The sequence below is a fragment of the Homalodisca vitripennis genome, chromosome 1 (genome assembly GCF_021130785.1).
Source record: "Homalodisca vitripennis isolate AUS2020 chromosome 1, UT_GWSS_2.1, whole genome shotgun sequence".
Classification (NCBI taxonomy): Eukaryota; Metazoa; Arthropoda; class Insecta; order Hemiptera; family Cicadellidae; genus Homalodisca; species Homalodisca vitripennis.
Genome location: NC_060207.1, coordinates 186,311,673 through 186,336,263, shown reverse-complemented (window position 1 = coordinate 186,336,263; position 24,591 = coordinate 186,311,673). Strand labels below are relative to the sequence as shown.

The window sequence follows — 24,591 nt, the reverse complement described above, 5'->3', positions numbered from 1 at the left end:
ATCGATCGTAAGAATAGTCCTGGTGCGGTGATTAGCTATTGATTACTGGAAACGTTTTGCATTATTATGAAAATCACTTACATAGAACTATACCAATTACTTACTGCATATGTTAAGCTTGATTAAACTTGTTTAATGTACAAGGTAATATTAAATTGAAGGTCATTGCGAATAAAAATCACACTCTTTCTGGAAGTAAATATTTCCTTATTGTCAATCAATTAATAAAACTTATTATATAAACAGTATAAAGTAAATATCGACATGGTTTTATCGTTATTTTACATAATTAATTTATCGAACGTTTGGAAGCATATTTTATTATTCAAATCAATAATTATTTAACTGTTGTTACCAATTACGTAAGTTAAAACTAATAGGCTAGTCATTGGTAGTTTATAGTTTTCACTGGAACTGTAATAAGACTCCATTACTTGGAAAATCTTCCAGCTTCTGGTATTAATAGTAACACTATTTAATTAATTCAGTATATAATATATAATTGACTGCTTTATTCAATGTAATAACAGTCATACTGGATATTATTTTTGAAAAGTTCTGTTTTAGCATGCTTCTGGACGCTTGCACCCCTAAAACATATCTAGAATTTTCTCTCCTGAAGGGCCTTTGTCTTGAGAAACATTCAGTGCAAACGTTCAGTTTATGTTTATTTACAGTCAACTATGTATGACCTACGTTTATGATTACAACGTACGAGGTGTCGAAAAACTAACAATCCTCATAAAACACTACCCAAATTCTGGAATGAGCTTTAGCTGGTCAGTTCAAGCACTGATTTCAGCAGTATTGTACGTACATAACTTAACATTAATCATATTGACTGGAAGTTTAGTCAATATAAAGTTTTATGAAATACTGTACATTTGATATCTAAAAAAAACTATATGCAATACACTCGTTTGCACCAAAAGTTAATCAATGTTAAAGTTTACACATAACGTAGCTCTCATGGGTGGGGTTGATTCAATGCGAATTTTGAATTCAGCTACACTTCACCTTCCTCTTAGCGCAGCGTCTGGAATCCTACGATGCCACAAACGTGACTCCTAGAATCTGGAGTCATGGTCCAAGAAGAGATCCAAAAAGGTCTGACACAAAGAGATTGTTTGAGATTCTTCACCACCAACTTTTGTTGGATCGAAGGTTAGAACTGGAGCTGAACTCAACATTCTTATTAAATACATTCTTGAAGCTCCTGTCTTATTGGAAATGATATATTAATTTAAACAAACTGTCCAATAATATAAAGTTTTTTTTTTATTTTTGTGAGGCCTTTCGTACTCAACGAGTCCGAAGATGTACTCATTGAGTACGAAAGGCCTCACAAAAATAAAAAAAACTTTATATTATTGGAGAGTTTGTTTAAATTAATATATTCTTATTAAAGTTTAATAATAATTATTATCATTCCATGAGCGATTTTAAATTCCATATAAGTGTTTTGTAAATTTAATGTAAACTGTGATAACAGTTTCTGGTGGTTCACTTACAGTTCTGTATTGCAAACTAAAGCAAGTAATGTTTCTAAAATTTTTAGATATTTTCCCCATGTATATTTATGTATTGTATGCCTTATTATTTAAATCTGTGTATTAATCACCGTGTATATATTTTATACGTAAATGTGATATGTATTGTAGGCACTATTAGCTACAAGTGTAGATTGGATATCAATTTTAACTGTTCTAAAAGTCGGACAGAGCGTAGTAGTGAAATATCACCAATACGTGGTTTATCACTGTTTACATTTAGATATTACTCACAGCATATCTTTCGCCGCGTGCAAAACAAAACCAACCGTTTTAACAGTGCTATATGCAGTGCTTGATCGTATCTTCTATTACCACAACTTCACCTTTCAACATCTCCGTATCTCAACTGTTATTGTAAATTACTGTATAAGCTCTATAGAATACCATAAGATAGCATTTCAGTTGACAACAAATATAGCCTGCTTGATAGCGCTTAGGCTACATTTAGCCATAATCTAACGCAAATATTACGTCATAATTTCACATAAATGAAAATATTAGATCTACTAATATTTTTAATAAATGTAAGACTAATAGAACAAAAATTAAATTTAAATTATTTTTTTAGACCAATTACCGGTTAGTCGTATTGGCGCTGGATGTCAGAAAGACATATACATATTTACGAACTATATTATTATTTAAAACGTATTTACGAACATTTTTTTTATCTTATGTTGCTGTATAATATTTTGTAAACGCCATTTTACAAATTTAAAATTTTATAAATTGCACGTAGAAAATCCAATTTTTAATCTAAGAGAGAGTCTAGGACCCTGCATTTAGTTCGTAGTGCCATGCGAGTTGAAGTTTGCGCGTAGATTTCTAACGCATATGACTTTATTATACATGCGCTATTCAATGTATTAAAAAATTTAAAGAAATAACATTATAGGAGTGTCCCAATTAATAAATCAAGAGCTACAAGAAATCTCAGAATCAAGGCTTTTTCTAAGGTACTCGTAATATCTTTTACATTACTAACTTACTTTTTCAAACTCTCATACACGAAATACAATGCTAATTGTGACTACTCACATTTTATAAAAATGTTATATCATTTTTTTTAATTATGTTGCTGAATATGAATGAGATTGTAACTTGAAAAGACTATCGTCATGTTTCATATCTGGGCATAGATATTGTTGGTTTTTACTGATTGGACTAAGAACACAGAATGTCCTTGTCGAATTTACAACATCCTGTGATTGTTAGTGAAGACTAGTGTTTCTATAGAATTTTAGAGTAAAACTTTAAGGCATACTAAGAGTGTTTGACCACGTAAATGAGCCTGGATAATCCGGAATTTTATCCAGGAATCACTACCTACATTAGTTTTTCTATACTTGAGAAAACTCTTATTGTTCTCAAAAACTTTTATTTCTTCATTTATAAATCTAGAAATCTTATTTATATAACTAATTTTATCCTTCACTATTATCACGGAACTATTGAAATCGCAGCAAAAAAGATGATAAATTCAAGTCATAAGTTGTAGTTTAGTTATAGTTATAAATTTAATTACCAACTCTCGTTATCTAAACTAGAAAGCATGTCCAAGATCAAGATCAATTTACGGAATCTCAATTCAAATTAATCTCTAGAAACTGGCGTACCCTTACTTAGATGTAAATTATTTAAACAAAATGCTACTAAAAAGTCTCTACCCAACAAAAGTACAATATAAACCACTAAAACTGTATACGTCACTAATAACATACCTAACTACTATTGTGTCGTCAGTAGCCATTTAACACAAAAAAGGGTAAATATCTTAAAATAAGAGGAAATATTCTTAAAATAACCGAGTAAACTAGAACCTTTCAATAAAAACAATTGTGTGTTGTTAGTTTAAAAATGGGAACAGGATTAAGCGTAAACGCTTAATAAACATTAATCATTATATTTTTTACACAAGAAATCCCCTCAAAACTTATGTCGTACAGCGATAGATCAAGGAATGTGGCGCAAATGGAAATAACTTGAAGCTTTGCTTTTAGCCATTAATCCCTCTCTGAAATCATGTCAAATACTTTTTAACTCTCTAGAGTGACACAATTATTCATAATTCACTATTAAAAATTTCTTATTTTAGTCGTATATTTGGAGCCGTACACCACACTCTGTCCGGAGAACCGAATCCCCCAAAGGACTGTTGACACTCGCAGACCCAATCGCGCTTGAATCCCTAATGGCCCTGAAGTCTGTTAATTGTGGACAATAATCCCAATATGGATCGATCAACTTTTATCAATTCTTATTTATTTCAGTTAATTTGTTTACATATTTTATTGTCATAATAAAGCTTTGTAATTAGTCTGAACATAGTGTACTAATAACGCACTAAACCTAATTTTTAAATGTATGTTACAGTACGTATATTTAGATGTTCTCGCCTTATCAGTATACGAAATGAATATTTACTTCAATCAACTTTATTTACTTCAGAGATATTTCAATCACTCTTCATAGACGACAGGAAGTGGCTAGTTATTAAAATCATATCATAATTATCTTGTTGAAGAGCAAAGTTCGTTTTTTTTATTTATAGGTTACCATATACGAAATGAAAAACCATGTAACTTGCAAATATTAAATTTAACTTTCACACTCGATATTTTTATATATAATAGGAACATATAAAAACAATCTACCAACATCTAAATTATCAACAACGAGATCCATCATCCTGCCACGGCAGTGACAGGACCATGCAACCATGGCGGTCGGTCTGACAGAAGCATTAACAGTCCGCCCAGGATGTTAATTGATGTAATTGGAATGAAGATCGGGTCCCACGCCGAGCTAATGGTTCAATCAGAACGGGATAGTGCATAAGGGAAGCAGTGGAAAGATATTATTTGTTACATTTCACTAATCAGTCCTGTAATAGCCCTCGTTCACTTATTACAGTAACACCGAACTGTTAAGCCACAATTTATTCATAATCTTATTGTTTTCAAAAGCATCTTTATCGTATTTTTCAGGGATCTTTCAGTGCATTCCTATAAATATGTACTTAGAAATGCCTATATTTAGCCAGAATATTTCAACTTAACAATTGCTTTTCAATCATCTGTGGTCTAGTAAATTACAAATGCAAGATCAAAACAAAAAGATTTGTAATTGCAATTAGAAAAGACTAATTGTCAATTACATTGTCCTTAAGACGTGTAATGTCTTGTAAATTATTTTTCAATTTATGTTTAAAGTTGTAAGACGAAACTACACTTTTGACTTGCAAGGAGACCAATTTGTCATTGAACAATTTGCGGACCGAAGTACGAAATCCCGATCTCAATATTCACTTCGGGTAAAATGGAGCTTACGGTTTTGCCGGGTGAATACGTTTGGAGATCTACTCCCGGCATAATATCCTCTCGCTTAAGTACTGTGGCTCTTTAAGAGTCAGAGCTTTATGGATCATGCAGCATGTAAGCATGTCAGCATACCACTTTCATGGACAGTATTTAGGCAATCTCTTGAAAAATCATAGTCATTAGTTTATTAAACTTAAAGTAAACCTTATTAATGAGTTTTGGAGTCACTAAATTCTATCCTCCATTGCGTTTTTCCGTATGCGGGATAGGAGTAGCAAAGAACCGATAGAAATAATGAAGGCATGAGCTAAATCTTTGCAGTCTCAGGCAGCAGCGTTCTTGAATCCATGCAGACTCCTCAACCTGCAAGAGCACTTTGGGAAACGTGGGTGACATGGTCAGAAAACGTAGATCACGGTCAAGCACTACACCGAGAGTCTTCACTTTATCCTAACAGTCAAGCACTCGCCATCGAGCACGACCCAATCTCACTCTCGTCAAGTGCTGCATTAGTACTTACTAGGAATGCGTTGATCTTCCCGCAACAGGACGAGTGAACATATTACATACAGTACATCTAAAAACTACATAATACACTGTTGTCCTGTATTTGTTTTCTTTTTTATAACTGTAGTTTGTGAAATGAATTTTAAACTTTAATATTGTAAAGACTTATGTGTATGTAAAAAATTATAGTTATATGAATCAAATTAATAGCACAATTCAACCAGATTTGCAATTTAATTACATGTAGAGTATTGATAATATTGACAGTAACAGTTCATTCTTTTGTTTTGTGTAATGTAATTTTAACTATACTGCGGAGTTATTTTATTACAATTCAAAGAACAAATTACTTACTTTTCATACTCAAAATGCCTATTAATCACCTAAAACATAATTACTAATGTAAATAGCTAATTCCTAGCAAATTTACATAAAGATACCAAAATTATAAAATGACCAAACGTTTTCGTATATAGTTCTACACTTAATTTCAAATATTTTAGCCTACATGTATCCTAACATTAATGAGTTAATTCACGGTTAACAATTATTGTAGAATGATCATTTCTATATTAAAAATGTCCAAAAGTATCAGGACCGGCTGATGAGTTTTTCGATCCGATTTTCATGATTGGGGATATTAAAAACCCGTTTTTGCAACTTTTAAGGCTTTTTAAATTAAAAATATGCCTTAACAATCCTGAGGTAAGTGACAGTAATTAAAATAACGCCATATCTGCTTTCTAAGCAATCATGCTTCCTAAAGCAACGTATTCGTTCTAATTTATGTTCTATATTGGTGTTAAAACTTGTGCTGGCTGTTAGAGCTGACATCGCATGTATCGCGTAATTTTGTAATAATGGCCACAAGTGGGTCACGTGACCTTGTCATAGTATCGTGTGTACTACTTCCAGCGGCAACTTCTTCAGCTCAAATAGACGCCATGTAGCTGTACTTTTTTCGGTTGGAACAAAATTTAAACTTCAGATAAGCGGGATTGTATAATATGGCTGAACCATTTAACGTCTATTTTCTGTAGATATGACACGGAAGTCCGAATTTGTAGCATCAACACTGTCACCATCTACTTTAATTTTTTTTACTACATTTAATTTACTACATTTTTTACTAGATAGACAGGTATGTAAACATACAGAAAAGAAATGCTTACATCCTCCCGGCAGACAAAAAAGAGATTGTGTTAGCATACTGAGTGTTAGGTATCAATGACGCCCAGTCTAATTCTAAAGTGTATAGATGAAATTTTTCTCGAAATCTTGCCACATGATAAATTCAAATTTTGATTCATTAAGTTAGGTTTTATTTCAGTGTTCAAATAAAATTAAGTTAACGAGGGTACTACAACGTAAGAGTGCACTGAAGTCAAATATTGTCACCCAATTTTGACATTGAATTTAGCCTATTACATTTCCTTTTTACCCTATTAATAAAACTGTAACTTGTTAAAATTTCATGTGATTGTACAAATTTCCATCTTGGGTACCGATTAAGACTAATGTAATAATATTCGTTAACGCTCAGCCAAATCTCATTGTGTGGCATGCACGATCATCGAACTTATTGTTCATCGAGGATATATCCTTGAAGCTTAATAGAAAATTTCAACTCTACAGGTCGGTTCGTTTTTTAAAAATCGTCCAGACAGATAGACAGAAATCTAATTTCTCCAGCCCTTACGAGTGATAGGCTTCATTAGAAATCAGCCAATAATGTTTTTATCTTTAGAACTTCAGAATTTTTCCCAATTTATAGCACCTTACTTAAATGAAGGTTAAGGTATTTCAAACTGTAGACTGATCATTACTATGCTGCTCCCTCACCCTGCTGGCCTCATTGGCCTCTCTGGCTGGTGCGAGAATACTATCGAACCAATTATTCGCCTCTTATCAAATTCTATTAGGATTATCCGTAGTAAATATACAGCTTTGGAGTTCTAGGTACAGTAAATGAAGGTTTTTAGATCATTTTATTTATTTCTCACCTTTTCCTATAACAGATGATGAAATAATTTAATTTCAGGGAACAACCAGCAAGTTTTATTCTATAAATTCAAAGAACAATATTTTGATTTTAAAAACAAACACTTATCAGAACCATAACTGCTCTTTTTCAGTTGAAATTTTGTGAATATTTATATGACAACATTCAAGGTTGCGTTAAAATACGAGTAATTAATTAACTCGTTTCCTAATATTTCAGACAGCCACCATTATCGATTGTTGCGACTAGACAAACTTTTATAAATCACTTCGAATTCTTATCGTAATCTCATTTAACGATCGCAAAGAGATTTGTAAAAATCCTTCATCCTCTTAACGCCTTACTATATGTAAAATGAGAAGAGGAAAACAAGTTATCAAAAAGTAAGTAATTAAAAGATAAATAATCATAAATTTTTTTATTGTACAAAAATGGCTAAAAGTAGGATTTAATTTATTTCTAGCCCTGTTTTAAAAGAGTAAAGAGTTTTTAAAGTAACGGCACTAGGATACTGCAAATGTCGAAATCCACTTTTGTAAAATCTGTCCCAGGCTGCCAAAAAGAAGAGAATAATATCTAAATCAATATTTAAACATGAAATTCTTTGTAAATAACGTGCCAAAATCGTTTTCCTTCTAAGTAATTTAAATCTTTATCATTGTGGCATCATGAGGAAAACAACGTCCACGCGTGAACGAGCCGAGGAAGAGTGAAACGTTTTAACTATTTTTCGCTCAACTTTCTCCCTACTGGTGTCTTTGTGAGAAAGTGGGCTAGGAGGAAACGGTCCCAGAGCATGAATGTCCAGATTTGCATTCCTCGCGATGTCCCTGAGTACATACAAGTACCACTATTTGAGCTGGCACTTGATTCAAAACTCAGTTACCATAATAAATGTCTATTTACTTCATAATCTCATATTTAACATCGAACAGTAATCCTACTAAAATTGATTAAATATAGGCAAAGGAGAAATATCAAAACATGGCTTTGTTGCAAAGCCTCAATTAAAAGTAATTAAACATTAATTGCGATTTTTATCAAGTTATTCGCACATGATGATATTGAGCATGTACGTAAGTTATATATCTGTTCTCGAAAGATCCTTCTCGTGTCGTCTGCCTGTCTACCTGTCCGATAACTCTAAACAGACTACAGACTTGAAATTTGGTACATTGCTTCTTCTTGGTCTAAGGAAGGATATTTTTAGTCAAAAGTTTAAATGACAACTTAGTTGCGAGTCATTCCGTAAAGAATGACTGTGGAGACTTGAAATGCCTCGTTACGTTTTATCGGTTTCTTCCACATTCTGTTTAATCGGTTTATTTTTTCAGCAATAATCTTTAATTTTTATTTATTCTGCAAGATTTTATTGACGTAATAGAAAAATTGAAGCGTATTTAAAATACATTACATATTTAAAACATATATGTTTTTACTGCGATAAAAATATATAAATAGTACAATAAAAATGCATTTGATCATGATATATACTTAATGCATTTTTAATAAATACTACTAGTTAGCTGATTTAAAAAAAAAATTCTTCTTTATTGAGCTTATTTATTATCACTCGATGAGCTGGAAAATCCACATGATATTTCGAAAATGAAATGAACGTATTGAATTGAAATTTTGCACGGGTTCATTTATGTGTATACAAAATCGAGATCGATGAAGATACACGCCACTCCGTGGCATTTGGCTGGGTGTGGACTTATGTTGGCAACGAGAAAATAGCAAAATAAATACATTTGGAAACAAACTGAGTACAATCATTTGACATTTAAAAATGTGACAAAGAAAAACGTGATTTACTATGAAATATGTATCAGTGATTTCTTCTGTAGACTTTTCAGTTTACATGAAACATCATTTCTACATGGACAAGAATTAGTTCTATCGTGGCGCATGTGAGTATGTTCATCCGTGGGATTTTGCAGAGTGTTACTAAAGAATATCGTTCAGTAGGCTGGCATTATTTCTCCTGGCACGTAAAACGTTCTTCTCCGTATGGTTGTCTGTTTGTGTCTGTTTTCAGGCTATCTCGAAAGGAAGATGAGCTATAACCGACTTTTAATTTTGCATGTAACCTCAGCGAAGCCTGTTATCCAAGACGTGGGGTGGCGCATTTCTACCTTGCGTTTAATTGGATTTTAAATTACATGAAAAACATAAAACCAATATTTAATACTTTTTATTGTTTTGTGAGGCCTTTCGAAAATGTGATGTGTCTGAAGAAGATATCCTTGATATCGAAAGGCCTCACAAAACAATAAAAAGTATTAAATATTGGTTTTATGTTTGTCATGTAATTTAACAGTGACCAATATAAGCTCCATCTACAGCATAATTGGATTTTGTTGACCGAATGATGAAAGGACTTATCATTAAATAAAATCATTACCACGATTAATTAACATTTCCTTTTCCTGCCCGTCTCACGATTACTCCCATTATTTTTGTCCTTAATGATCCTATTGAACATTCTAATAACTACTAGGTTAACAATTTAATACAATTACTGCTGGTGATTTAGTATAAACAGTTAGGCAGAAGTAAATTGGTTTATAGGTTATTAACCTTCAATAATACCTACTCATTCTCGTCTACTCAAATAATACGACGGTGTATAATAACTCACAATAGTTGATCTGCTTTGTTAAAATTAGTAATTCCAGCATGCTAGATCTTGCTTTTGAAGCCGATTTGATGTATCAGATTAATTTGATCTTAAGAGGGTTGTGTACCTCTGAATCTCGCTCATGTTAAATTAACCTTATTTGATGACCTGTTTCTAAGAAATTATTACACATAGATTCGTTTATTTATACTTTAATTGTAAATCCAAGCCTCATGTACCCAATCAGTTTTTTCTGCTTCCAACAAAATATTTTTTCTATGTATAAAATATTATGTTCCTAAACATAAAAAATAACTTCTTATTTTATTACATTTGTTTAAAATACTTAAACCTTAGAGATATTTTTATTTAAAAAAACCAGTAGCTTCCCACTGTTTTACTAATCAACTGGTAAAGATTTCAAATATCTAGCTTGAAAAAGTTTTGAGACACGGAACATAATGTATAAAAAAGCAAACTTTCAAAAACAAGGATTTTGTAAAACAATTTTATCTGTTTCAGTACAATTCTACTCCATTGGAAGGTTCGGCCTCAATCCTTGGCTTCTAATGCTTCCTCAAGTTCACGGTCATTTTTTGGATACGGTATATGTTTAATGCCTTCATTGGTTTTTGGCAAAATTTTTCTTGACGGATACCAATAGGCATTAGTACATTGCATCTTACAATATTACCACCATTGTAGGTTGCTACATACTCATGAACACCTCAGTTTAAAGTGGTGTCAAACTGTAAGAAAGTGTTTTTGGGTATTCGGTTCCATATATAATATTCACTAGTAAAATTTCAGTGTAGTTATACATACAAACTTTATAAATCATTAAACATAACCTATCTGGTGAATAAATAACAGGACCAGCTATTTCCTTCCAACATTTTCAACTGGCAGTGGTGCCAACTACAAGAAACAATAATATTCATATAACTATGTAACGGTGTTACTATAAAAAACTACAGTGAAGCTACATAAATCAACAAAATTCACCACTGCAGTGGATATTTGAAAACGAATTTATGACATGCTCTTTTACTAAAATATTATATATCATACATCACTTTAACCGGAAAGAAACACAGGTTAATAAAAGAACAAAAAGAAAAAATAGATTTTTCTGACTTTTAAGGTACCTCCCTTAAAGGGAAGTAAAACTGAGTATATTATTTTTAACCGTAAGTGCATAACTAATAATGTATTACAAAACATATATAATTTTACTGTAAAATATCTCTTGAAAGTTTTTATACATGTATACACAGTTATTTTACGAAAATGAAACATGGTAAATAGTGAAATAAATGTGGGGAAAGAATCGAGTTCTTCAAAACACAAAAATCCACCCATATAATTTGCGGGGCTCAATCCATAATACCTTACCGAAAACCTTTTAAGGAACTGTGTGCCTTATTTTTTATATATATATATATATATATATATATATATATATATATGTTTTTGCTACCTACTAAAGGAAATTTACGTTAATTTAGACCCCTGAAAATTAATACCAAATGATGTAGTATTGTTTTGAAAATTGAACAATGTAATCATAGAACCATGAAGTAGGCCTACATGAATATTTAATTATACAAGGTAGAAAGAAGTACTCTACACCTCCTGTTGTGTAACAGGTTTCATTGAGGTTGCATGCAAAATTTCAAGTCTATAGGTCAATTCGTTCTCGAGATAACGTGCGGACAGACAGACAGAAAATTACTGGTATTTTCCAGCCCCTCGAGTGGTGGGTTTCACTAAAGTTCAGCCAAAAATCTTTTAATCAAACAAATCAGATATTTACTAAGAATCAAACTATTTACTAAAACCAATACTATTTATTAGTCAGGTTTCAATAAAATAGTGTCTGCACAATGTGAAGTGTTGTTTTAATTTAATATGACAGAATTATAAGATTGATCACGTTTTAGTTCTTTAACACTTTAATATCATTATGTTTGTTGCGCGTGTTATAGAGTGTTGGTCATGATTACAGAATGAATACAGAATTAAATCAATTAAGTTAAGTGTAGATTCTTAATATGAACAAAGTACGTAATTGTTTTAGTATACCTTGTTTTGCTTTTGTTACAATATGCAATCATAATAATAATCATTTATTTTTGACAGCATTTTATGCTTACACACACTACACCACTGACATGACTTAACATCGTTCCAGTATTTGAAATAAATGTTGTCTCCATTTGAAGTCAAAACCTAAATTTAATAATACAATTTTAGCTTAATAATGTAAGTGTATTGAATATTTAAGCAAACCTCTTTTCTCGACACTCTTAAGCAAAAGATTATGTGATGCGTTTGTTGACCTCAACTTTAAAAAACTTTGTCCTAAGCTATAAGTAAATTATATGATAAATTACGTCCAAAATGTGTCTAAGAGACAGCCACGAAAAATCAATGCCCATGAACTTGCAGGCGTTTTGTCACTATATTAGTTTATTGTTACTACAGATTCAAAGTATTATAAGATAAACATCTTTAAAATATAAATTTTTCGTTGAGCTATAGGTAGAAAAATAAAAATAAACTATTTATGCTTCACCTAACCAAACCTTTAAATAATGACAGTGTCTAATTATTTAATCATAATTTGAGATAAGTCCCATGTTGTGGAGAAGAATTTGGCTGGATATTCCCTTAAACATACTTTTTTTGTCGTTTTAAGTTTTTTAAAACAACCTGTAATATATAGGAGTAAGGTTTATACTGTCGTTAATGGTTGCCAGGGAGATATTCGTTGTGATCAGCTGTTTGATACCTGCTCCATCAGCTGTTCTTTTACGAGGAAAATTAATGTTGCAGCAGAAATATTAATTATAACTTCGAGTATAACTCATGGCTGGCTACATGGCAAACAATACATTTCACATGAAAAAATTATATGTAATGGATGGCTTGGGTTTACAATGGACTTTTATTATTATTCCTGATATCTACAAGTTATTGCCACACAGTTCACTCCATAATTGAGTGAAATGCCAGAGAAAACATGTTTGGTAGTTCATCAACAGTCCATCCAACAGTAGCATTTACAAAATTACAGATCATTATTGAATTATACCTTATTTGTAGAGACAAGGTAAAAAATAAACATTGTGTACGGAAACTTTAGAACGTTGTTAAACCAGAGTCACCTGCCGCGACAGATAACTGAAACTAATTCACTACATCTTCAGTGGCCGACTGCGCTGATTACAGGCATTACACACATTATTGAATATAAAACCGGCTTCCTTATTTCTTCCCTCAAGTGACAACAGTTATCTCTATACAACAGTTCATTGAAAACTAAAGACAGCCATTCCTGTGAAAATAGTGTTTCTCGGATTCGAAACCCGGCCACTGCGGCGTTCCGACGTGTCAAGATAGTGGCGGTAATCTGGGTGCGACCTTTAGCGCGCGAACGGGAAGAGTTTTACGGCTCGGAGGGGTTTACGGCCGCAAATGACAGGTCGGTGGATCCGGGACCTTGGGCTCACCTGGGAGTACGGCAGCAGTCGACAGACGAGGTCTCCCAGTCGCCACTGGGGCGAGACCCTGGCCAGGGCGACGGCGGGGACACCCATGACGAAGAGACAGTCGGCCACTGCGAGGTTGAGGAGGAAGCAGTTGGTGACGGTCCGCATCTCGCGGTACCTGAGGACGGCGGCGGCGATGCTGAGGTTGGCGACGACAGACGTGATGAAGATGGTGGTGAGGATCGCCACCTCCACCCCCGCCGCACCATGACGGTCCCCGAACTCACTGTAGAAGGTGAAGAAATACCGAGTGCCCCAGCCGCGCACACTGTCGTTCCCCAGCAAGTAGGACGCGTTCCACTCGCTGTGACCGAACATGACGCACTGGCGTCTGGCTCTACTTGTCCGCCTGGCGCGCCACACTGCCACAGCCACCTCGTGTACGCTGTACGCCGTGACGTCACTTCCGCCTCTCCCGCCACCGCGCAGCTGATTAACCCTCTGACCAACCCTTTCCTCGACCTCTGATTGAGAGAGCGATCATTGTCAATCTGGTCTTTCAGACGCAGACTGTTTTGTCTCAGTAGAGCCCGTTCTGCTGCTACAATAGCCCCTTGTCTGTGATTTGCAAACACGACAGCAGCTGCAGATGTATTACTCGTGTAACTACGAGAAGTAGATGCTTTAAAGAAGTAACAATGTTTGTCTTACAACACCCCATAATAACCCCTTCTATGCAATAAATAAAAACCATCTGCAGTGTTATATACAACGTTTGTATTTGTGCATGGAACTAGCGATGTTTCAGTTGAATTTAGCAATCAGGAATTTTTTTTATAATGTGTATAATTAATGTCAAAAAATTAAATTTAAAATTGCAAAACACATTTACAACAAAATAACAAAACACCGGACTCGATCTGGTGAACAAATTACACGTTGTCTTTTTTTCAAAAATAAAAGATAAGAATACTTTTAAGGTAAATATAAATAAAGAAATTCAATATCAAAAGTTCTCTACTTTGATAATAGAATAGATTTGTTATTTATTCTTATAGCATTCTGTACAGATATAAATACAAGTGTCAAAAGATAAAACTCTATAATACTTTAAACCGATTTATTTTTCTCAATTGTGTTTTGACTGTTGCCAATTAAATACTTTGATTTATATAATGTCTGCGTATATTTATTACATAAGTGAATAAACAGGGGTTGTCAAAATATCTTGTATAAAGTCAGTATGTCGGCTTGCTATGTTGAGAACGAATTGAGCTATTAGCTTGAAATTATTCTTTAAAATTCATTTTTACAAAGGCAACATCTAGTTCGGTGACTGTCCATGCCCGTCCATAGAATTTAGCTATCAGTATAAGGAGGGGGATATCTCAAGAATGAATTAAACTGCAGAATTGAAATTTGCATGAATCTTCATTTCTACATACACATGATGTAAGCATGTTTCCCTAAGTCGTCTGCTTGAGCGTAAAACCTACCATTCAGGGGGTTAGCAAATAGGTCTCTTCTACCTGTATTTTTATCTCAAAAGCAAATTCAGCTAAAAACTTGTAATGTTATAACATTTCAAGTTTTTAGCTGAATTTAATTTATAAGTTTTTAGCTGAATTTATAAGTGTTAATATATTAACACTTATACAGAGATAACATCGAGTTAACTGACATGCAATGTCCAGCCAGGGAAGTTACTCTATATATAGCGCAGTCTGTAACGCGGCATTGGTCTGGCGTTATTCTGCCTTGTTACCTCTACTACCGTAAAGAATAATACGGTCACGTAAAATATTTCTGTTCTCAATACCAATATAAAAAATTATTGTGTACCAATATAACATGAATATAATTTGTGTTTTATAGGGAAAACATAAACTACCATGTGGCAGTAATATGAAAAATACTCTTGGAGTTGGGTCTAAAATATGAAATTAGTTTCAATATTTCATGTACATCACCTTAAGCTCATCAATCTTCTACCTCAATATTAAGTTGACATTTATCCAACCCATTGTATAAAATATTATATTATATTACAATAATACTGTTGAGTTGGAATTCTCCGTATATCTTCAGGCCGTGTCAGCTGTGTGTTGTGTTCTCATGTCAGTGCCTGACGTCTTGAGCAAACAAAGCAGAAAAACTAAATCTATGACAGCTGGATCTGAAATCCTATCACTTTGTTTGTTAATGTCTGTGCTCCATGACTCATTCTATTAAAGATATATGGAATTATTACAGCATTAGTAAGCATTCGATCATAGTCGAGTACATAAAATTAATGAACAATTTCAAAATCTTTAAAATCGTTTATGTGCATATAAAAAAATTGGAAAAGAATCTTTTTGTTAAAATTACGTGAAACTTATTTTTTCGTATAAAAAATTCCTCTCTTACATAACAATTGTAGATGGATTGCAATCAATAATAAATCATACACTTTATATTGTTTTATAATGAGTCCTGGAAACAAGCATACACTCCAATAATTAATTTTTAGTCTATCGTTGAATAATTAATATTCTTGTAGCTAAATATAAAATGTTGTCCTTAAAATAAAAGTAATATGTTGAAATAAAATATGCTTATGGGCTTCTATACATTTAAGCCTAGATACTACATTTAAATATTTAACTGTGTTGTACAGCTTCGTTAATTTGTTCAAAAAACGAAGAAAACTATTAGTTTACATGAAAACTTTTGTACATGAGTGCTTTTGTAATCCACTACTTGTAAACTTTTTCAAAAAGACTGTTTGATCGTTTTAACCTTAATTAAGTTCCATGAATTTGAAGATTCGGGAATGGTAATAGGGTTCTGTTAAACTGAGGCGAAGAAAGAAAAAACGTGTATTTATTTTCATTTATACATTGATTGCATTATTTCTAATTATATATTAATACATCATCCGATATACGTAAAACATTTCCAAAAGTTTTATGTCATCAGATTGAAGAATTATATAAATAAATTAATAATACTATCTGAAAGCTGTACTAAAGACTAAGATCACTCAGGTACAGAAGGCAAGTAACATTGGTACAAGTGAGGTTAGAGTTTTTGAGATCATTAACTAAAACGAAAACATATTATAGGATAGAGAGGATTTCTAGTCCCCATCCAAAAGAGTGATCAAATACGAATGTTTATAGGTTTATGGATCATGGAATGGTAGAACTCAGCAATTTTAATGAGAGGATCTGACATTAGTTATAATCCAAAAATTAAAATCTATTCTGCTAGATTTGAACAATAAGTTGTTCATATTATGAAAATATTGTGTACAAATTAAAAAGACGTGGGAGTTGGCAGTATAAGATTTCTACACAAGAAGGACAATAAAAGAAGAAAAACTAAGCCTTAACCCTTGAGGCCTGTGAAGCAGTATATCAAGTAGAAGGCGACTTGAAGACACTGAGACAACAACTTTGGGGGGTCGGACATGAATTTTCGCAAAAAAATATATTTTTTTATGTAATTTTAAAGCTTGTGATTTTAGCTTTCTTTTCATACCACATTTATAGATTTTTGTCTATTAGTTATTTTTCTATAAGCATATTAGTAGAGTGATGCAGCGCCAATTTTGACGGTTTATGTCCAAACGGTGACGAAAGTTGGTGTAAATACCAGCGAGCGATAGCTGAAAATACAATGTATGACCATGCTGCTCACACCCACTTACCTTTAGCAGTAATGGAGGAAATTGAACCCATTTTCAGAGATTTGTCAAACCGAGAATTGCTACGAAAATGCCTGCACAAAGGAACTCAAAATCCTAACGAGTCATTGAATAATATTATATGGACAAGGATCCCAAAGACAACATTCGTCATGAAGAAAACTCTACAATTTGGTGTATATGAAGCTATTGCCACCTTTAATAAAGGTAACATAGTTAGATTAGAAGTTTTAGAGAAACTAGGAATGTTCCCAGGCAATCAATGCATTGTGGTAATGAAGTCGCTGGATGAGCTAAGGGTAAAAAAGCAGAGAAAGCGATGCACGAAATGGAAAAAAGTGCAGTAAGCAGCTTGCCTTAGCTAAAAAGAGACTAGAAGACACTTATGAAGAGATGGAGGACCCAGACAATCCAACATATGGAGCTGGAATGCATTGATTGTAAGTTTTTTGTTTACATCAGTTCTTAAAAACATTAAAATGCGATTTCCCGAAAACTTGCGTTTTTTTTTATTTTAGGAACATATATCTCAAGAACCACAAAAGATATCATCTTAATTTTTTTTAAATTTGTTTCTATTTTATAGCTTTACATTTTAAACAGAGAGATCATTAAAATCATTTATATTAATACCTATTTTTGCACAATTTTTAAATCATTTTTTTCCATCGTAATTTTTAAAAAAGTTTTAAAATCTGTAAAAAATATAAATTAATACTTTAATAAAAACCCTCCGTTCATACAACACTTAAATACATTTACTTTAAAATAAAAAAAATTGCAGCATCCTAAGTCAGATAGTTTTGGATAAATGTGTTCCTAAAAATCAACAAAATAGCATGGGATAGATAGGCCTGTCCGACACCCCTTAACATAACTGTGTTCTTGATATGCAAAATACTCGTATTCTATAAGCCAAAGCATGAAATCCTATATTTCCGTATCAGATAACGGTTTCTTCTATTTTATCCAAATCATTATTACCACTTCTTGTACTCGTATATCTACTAAAAACAATTGTATTCTAAGGTGCTCAATAAACAATACCTACGTGAATCCATGAAACAATTAGAATATTACACTAAAGTGTATTAAAATTAATTGGACGCAATACGACTATCTCCAGAATATATAGTCGTTAGTAAGATGTTGCACGCTTCAGTCATATTTTTAGCTCTATAGTAAAATTCAACTGACCCAAATTGCAGTAATATTACTTCATAAGTGACAATAGTTCCAGCTACAGTCAACATGAAGGATCTTGTGATAGAAAAATAATTACAGCCAGTGAGTGCGGTATCACAGTGTAAGGTTTGTGTCTGGAATCTTGCCACCTCTGTGTTGTAGGACTCGGCAGGCACAGAGAAGAGGATCTGTACAGGAACCTTGCTCTCGTCGTGCAAGGCAGATGCTGAGTGTGAGGTTATGATGAAGCGACCGATCACATAAACCAATTTGTACAGATCTGCCACGCCCTTAAGAACGCTCTTGGCTGAAAATGTCTCCAGTATCGCTGAGGTTATGAAAAACAGCGGTGACCCAAAGCAGTAAAGATTCATCCAAGCCAAGTGACTGTCAAGTTGTTTAGTCAAGAAGGTCACACTGTTGTAGCTCTCTCTCATGAACAGCCAGAAACTTGTCGGCATACTTTTGTGTTGGACTTTGATCAATCTCTGGTTGATCCGGACGAAGTAGGAACAGATCGATCTGGACAACAAGATCACATAGAGGTCCATGAGCATCCAAATGAGCCTTTCCTGAACATGAAGTACCGTGGGAATAATCGCCTTCCACAAGGAGAAAGACGTGGCGGAGTACATATCAAAATAGGCTTCTGCAATTGTTAAATTAAAAACTTCAAAAAAAGATTCACTGCATTGCAATGCTAGCTCTAGGCTAAGAAGATAATGTGTCACTATAAGTATAAGAGTAGCAGCCAAGTAAACGTTCATTATCATATTATAATCACCTACAGACTTCTCGTGTTTGGACAAATCTTCAAACAAAGGCTTTAATTTCCGTTCCACCGAAGCCCATTGCTTGATCATAGCTGGCCAATGTCGGGCTTGCATTAGGAACACAACTTTTAGCAATACCGAAACCAGGGAACTAATGAGACTGTTCGCATACCTATAGTAGTTTACGTTGTCCTTTAAAACTTGAGAGACAACTGCCAAAAATGAAAACGACGATATAACCAGTGACAACAAACTAAATATAGTAGCATTACTTGTCCATGAAAATCTTACATCATGCCCATCTTCTTTAGTAACACCATCCACAGGAAAAAGTAAACACCAGTGAGCAATCGAAAAGTATCTTCTGAGTTGCTTGCTAATAGAAGGATAGTCGTCATCTACTTCACTGCCCTCTTTCTGGGCTGCGTCATCTATTAACATACGATTACTTCTATCTTTTTGGCCTAGAACCATATAGTCAACATCTTGCGCATTGCTTGTTTCATAAGAAATAGGAAATTCGTTTGCCAACACCCCTGGTACGAACATTTTGAAGCCCTTTAAGCAGAAGTTTAGTTATTGCAGTCTTTTGCACAAATTCATGTCACTATAAATGAATATCAACTGTGGAACTGAATCTGATAGTCAGATAGTGCTTATTAAAGAAGATATAAATGTGTGTTGAGAATATTGGAGTAATTGTGTTGTCAATCAATTGGTTGCTTCAAGGTTTCTCCTAATTTTTAATCTGATAGCTTATCTTGATACTGTCATTTACCTGTAAAATGTGTGTCTAACGTGTATCCAAATAATAGCATATTGCTTTATTTCATAAAGTAACAGTTTTAACCCATATTCAGGGTCATTTAAGTCATTAATTGAACATTTTTACTGTTCCATTGAAATACAATGGATTTAAAAAATATTATTGCAGGGGAGATTTTTAAAGAGAATATTTTAAAGAAATAGAAAATGAATATCATAAAAAAGGAGAGGTTGATCTTGTCAGCAATTCTGGATTGATTGGAATTTGAAAAGTAAATTGATACAACATTCAATTTAATTAACAGGAGGAATTTAGATGTAGAATTAAATTTCGAATAAAATTCACTAAAAAGTTCTGCCTTAAATTTTTAAGGACAATTTTCCATTGACTATTTTTTATGTTGTAAACTTTTAATTTTATCTAGCTAAATTTTTCATCACATATGTGCTTTTCTTTTTAAGTTGAGAAATCGATTTTCATCAAGGACCTCTATTAAAACATTGAACTCCTAATTCTGAATATAAAACGTTTGGAACATTGGCAACGGTTTACTTTTATTTTAATTTAATTCCAACCCTTTGATTAAAAAATAAAATATCGAAGCTTAGGAAACACTCAATATGTATACACTCAGATAATTTTAGTGCTATCCCCACTAGAAGTCTTCTTAGTAGTTAGATACACATTTTACCCCTGCATGAAGTGAACGGATAGTTTTATAATAAAGAATGTAATTGAATTAGTTTAAAAAATCATAATTTCTGTAGGGATAATGAAAGAAAATTGGAATGAACATTTCTTCCTTATAACACAAAACGTAATATATTTTATTATGTCTGAATTACATTGAAGTTTAAAAACATAATTTCTTAAATGTTTTACCCGTGAAAATGGCAATCGATACGATTAAAACAGTAACAAATATATATATATATATATATATATATATATATATATATATATATATATAAATGAATGTTTGTGTGTTGTGTGTCCTCTATAGACTCAGAAACTATTGGACCGATTTTGATGAAATTTTTTGTGTATTCAGTGGAATTCGAGAATGGTATAGATTCACAATTTTGTCCGATTTAAATAGTTTATTTAATTAATTTTTTTTTATAAATTGTTGATTTTGGAGCGTTTTATATTGGATCTGACAGACTGCGCTACGACACGTAATACAAAGCGAACTGATACTTAACAGCTGTTAATACTTTCAGCTGAAGTTCATCAAAGAGGCAGACAGATTTGTTTACATTTAAAATTTAGAAAATTTTTATTGTAAAGTGCTTGATCAGTAGTGTAATGCAGGTTGCATAAAAGACGTCATTGCCTAATTTTAAATTCAGATAGCACCAATGATCAATAAACTATCAAATGCAATGAAAATACTATTAAACGCTATTATGAAAACAACCTCATTGTACAAATCCGTGAATTTTTGCACATAAGGTAATCGAATTTGGTTACATCGAAGGCAAATGAAAAAAGCCGAAAGAAGACGCTTTATGATCGAAATTGGGTTTATTTGATACATTTTCTTGAAGGCACACTCCTAAATAATACTGGAAATATCTTAGACAGAAAATTAATTTTAACAGACCGAATTTGATTCTTTATAACCTAATTAGTTTACAGAGATTCATACATATACATTAATTGTTCTGAATAACTTATCAACACATAGAAAAAACCACGAAAGGTAGAGGCAGGAATATGGTACATACCTTCATAATGCGCCCAAGAGGCTCACGAAGGAACGACTATCAATTATTTTAGCAATGTTTAGAATGTGATAGAAAAAGTGTACTCTTTTCAACGGGAAATTTCGTGCGAAGCAGCGGGCAAATGCTAGTATTAATAAATACGTTTTTGGATTTACAGCCAAAATATGTATATTTATGCGTTTTATTTATATAAATAAACTTTAAATATTTAAAAATATATGCATTATAACTTAAAAATGTGTTTATTTTGAATTGTCAATAGTGTCCGCGTTTAGGCAGCTCGTTTATAGATAGTTTCATGTGTGAAATGTTCAGAGAGTTTTCACAATATCAATCGCTTCAGATTTAAAATGATCATATTTCTGTAAAGCTAGTAATCCTTTTTTTAATTGTAATAATTTATTCACTGTAAAGTGCCCTTCAAGCTGGATGCGTGTTCAATATATATATATATATATATATATATATATATATATATATATATATATTAAACATTCTACAATAATATTATAAGATGAGCAAGTAAAGAGTAATACAATTTTGATAGGTTTCCTTCATACATTCTCTAACAACCAAATTATACTGAAGGTGCAACGGTTATTACAATTCTTAAAATATTAATATATAAAGTTTTATAGCATACCTGAAATTTACACTTACGTATTGGACATTAAAATTAAAATTAAAACTTATACAATTTTAAGGTGTCAATAACATTAACAGATTTACAAAACAATTACATAAGTGGAATAATGAAATGTGTAAATAATATTTACTAGTGCACCCAGCTAATTGGTATTGACGTGTTACTAATTAGGGCTTGAGTTTATTAAAGTTAAAAATGAGTCAAAAACATTTTTAGTATATTTTCAAGAGAAAATAAAGGAACCATTGCATTCCGCGAGATAGAATACAGTGGTTTAGGTAAACTGCTATTTCAAATCTGATTATTACACATTATTTAGGCATATAACATTATTTTTCCTGTAGAAAAAAGCCAATATGATTTAAATATTAAATTTTCGTATATTAAATGTGACATTAAAAAGTAAACAAAATAGATAACATACTAAGATAACGAAATAAATCGTAATGTATGAAACATTGTTGACAACAGTTTCACCGTTCGATGAATTGAACCTGTCAGGTCATCAGAAGGCCATTAAGTATATTCTCTTCAAAATCCAGTTTATTGACAGTTAAATTAAAACATTTGTCAGGAGATAAGTATGTAAGTTTATCTTTACAAGTTTCAATATCATCAATGTCTCAATTTAATTAGGTATAGCAAGAGGAGTTACGAGGTACAAAACCTAATACCAGAGTAAACACAAGGTGTTAGAAATGGACCTTCCAGGATTATTACAACAGAATGTTCCAGATTCTCATGAAACATCCAATCTGCGAAATGTTCTTTGTACTAGTGTGAAACGGAAGAATTTAAACGATATTAGCTTTATGAGAGTTGCTGAAGTCCACAAAGAATATGGTGGAGACAATGAAAACAGTTCTATCAGCATGCAGCTTAAGAAATATTTTTCGATTACTCGGTGGTGTCTCCTTTTTCCTGTACAGGGTGTTAAAGAAGATGGCCAGTCAAGTATGGGAGAACGTTCTTGGAAATGTAACGCTAGAGTCTTATGTCTGATGTCAATAACTGCATCAATCATTCTTTTTTTGATAAAGTGTGGCGTTGTTCTAAAAAAGAACATAAACTATTACACTGTTACGGAACATTTATTGAGGTCTCTAATGGTGATATCAGTGAAGATGGTGTTCCTAAAGCAAGCTAGCCAGTGGCCTGATTTGGTTAAGCAATGGAACACTGTAGAGGTAAAGTTGAGTCCTCTGTTTCATAATCATAGAACTGCTAATGATTCTGGAGAGGATTTTAATTCCATAATTAATGTTTACTTGGCTGCCACTCTAATATACACTGGTATGGACTATCTTCGAAGCCTAGAGGTAGGTTTGCAGTGCGGTCAATCCTTTTTAGAGATTGTCAATTTGACAATGGTCAATATGCATTTTTATTTATTTTCCATAACGTCCTTCTCTGTGTGGAAATGCGTTGTCCTTACCTTTATCCATCTTCAAGAAAAGATGGTGTGGATGCTCATGGACCTCAATGTAATCTTGTTGTCCAGGTCAATCTGCTTATACTTCAGGCGAATCAACACAAGATTAATTCAGTCACAACACAAGAGGAATCCAAAAGGTTTCTGGCTCTACATGAGAGAGAGTTACAACAGTGTGAGCAACCTGTCCAAACAAGTTGACCAGTACCTTAGTTGGATGAACGTTTTCTGTTTTGGATCACCATTATACTTCATAACTTCAGCGTTATTAAGAATATTTTCGCCGGCAGGTGATATGAATCGGATCTCTGATCTTTTCAAGCTTGTGTATATGGTCGGCTGCTTCATCATAACCTCACACTCAGCTTCTGCATTACATCAGGAGAGCAAAGTTCCTGCGAAGATCCTCTTCTCTGTACCCGCCGAGTCCTACAACACCGACGTGGCGAGATTCCAAGTACAAGCCTGTCAGTACAATACAGTAATTACGGGTTGTAATTATTTTTCAATCACAAAATCATTCATGTTAACTGTGGCCGGGACTATTGTCACTTATGAAATTGTGTTATTGCAATTTGGATCTTTGGTATATTACAAGGTACCCTCAAACATGACACAGTTTTGCAACGGTTTAAAGGGAGCTACCTACTCGGAGTCATCCCGTTAATCTGTGATCTTTTATTGTAATTTAGAATAATTTCACAAACTCTTGCTTTATGCCTGTAGATGTCCTTCATTAGTTATTATATCAAACAAATTATATAGTCTCCACCTACTAAGATTTTCACGTAAAAAGTATTTATATCATGTACTGCGTTATGTCAGATAGATTATTAGATCAGCTGAATCATAGACTATAGATATGATTT

At 32.8% G+C, this 24,591-nt stretch overlaps 3 protein-coding genes across 3 annotated transcripts in view; 1 reads left to right on the top strand and 2 right to left on the bottom strand.

The window, feature by feature from the left end:
• The window catches only part of LOC124352896 (neuropeptide Y receptor type 2-like), a 34,652-nt gene extending 20,696 nt beyond the window's left edge, over positions 1-13,956 (bottom strand). Inside the window, exon 1 of the mRNA XM_046802624.1 lies at positions 13,521-13,956. Within this exon, the coding sequence (XP_046658580.1) occupies positions 13,521-13,877 (357 nt within the window). The 5' untranslated portion in view covers positions 13,878-13,956. The remainder of the gene's footprint in view (positions 1-13,520) is intronic.
• A 4,331-nt stretch (positions 13,957-18,287) lies between these two features.
• LOC124354236 (gustatory receptor for sugar taste 64f-like) lies at positions 18,288-19,622 on the bottom strand. The gene has a single exon (XM_046804548.1). The coding sequence runs from the start codon at positions 19,620-19,622 to the stop codon at positions 18,288-18,290; it is 1,335 nt and encodes a 444-aa protein (XP_046660504.1).
• A 3,640-nt stretch (positions 19,623-23,262) lies between these two features.
• On the top strand, positions 23,263-24,389 carry LOC124354227. Its single transcript, XM_046804535.1, has 3 exons — positions 23,263-23,477; positions 23,792-23,897; positions 24,013-24,389. The coding sequence occupies exons 1-3, from the start codon at positions 23,292-23,294 to the stop codon at positions 24,387-24,389; spliced, it is 669 nt and encodes a 222-aa protein (XP_046660491.1). The 5' UTR covers positions 23,263-23,291.
• The last annotated feature ends 202 nt before the right edge of the window (positions 24,390-24,591 follow it).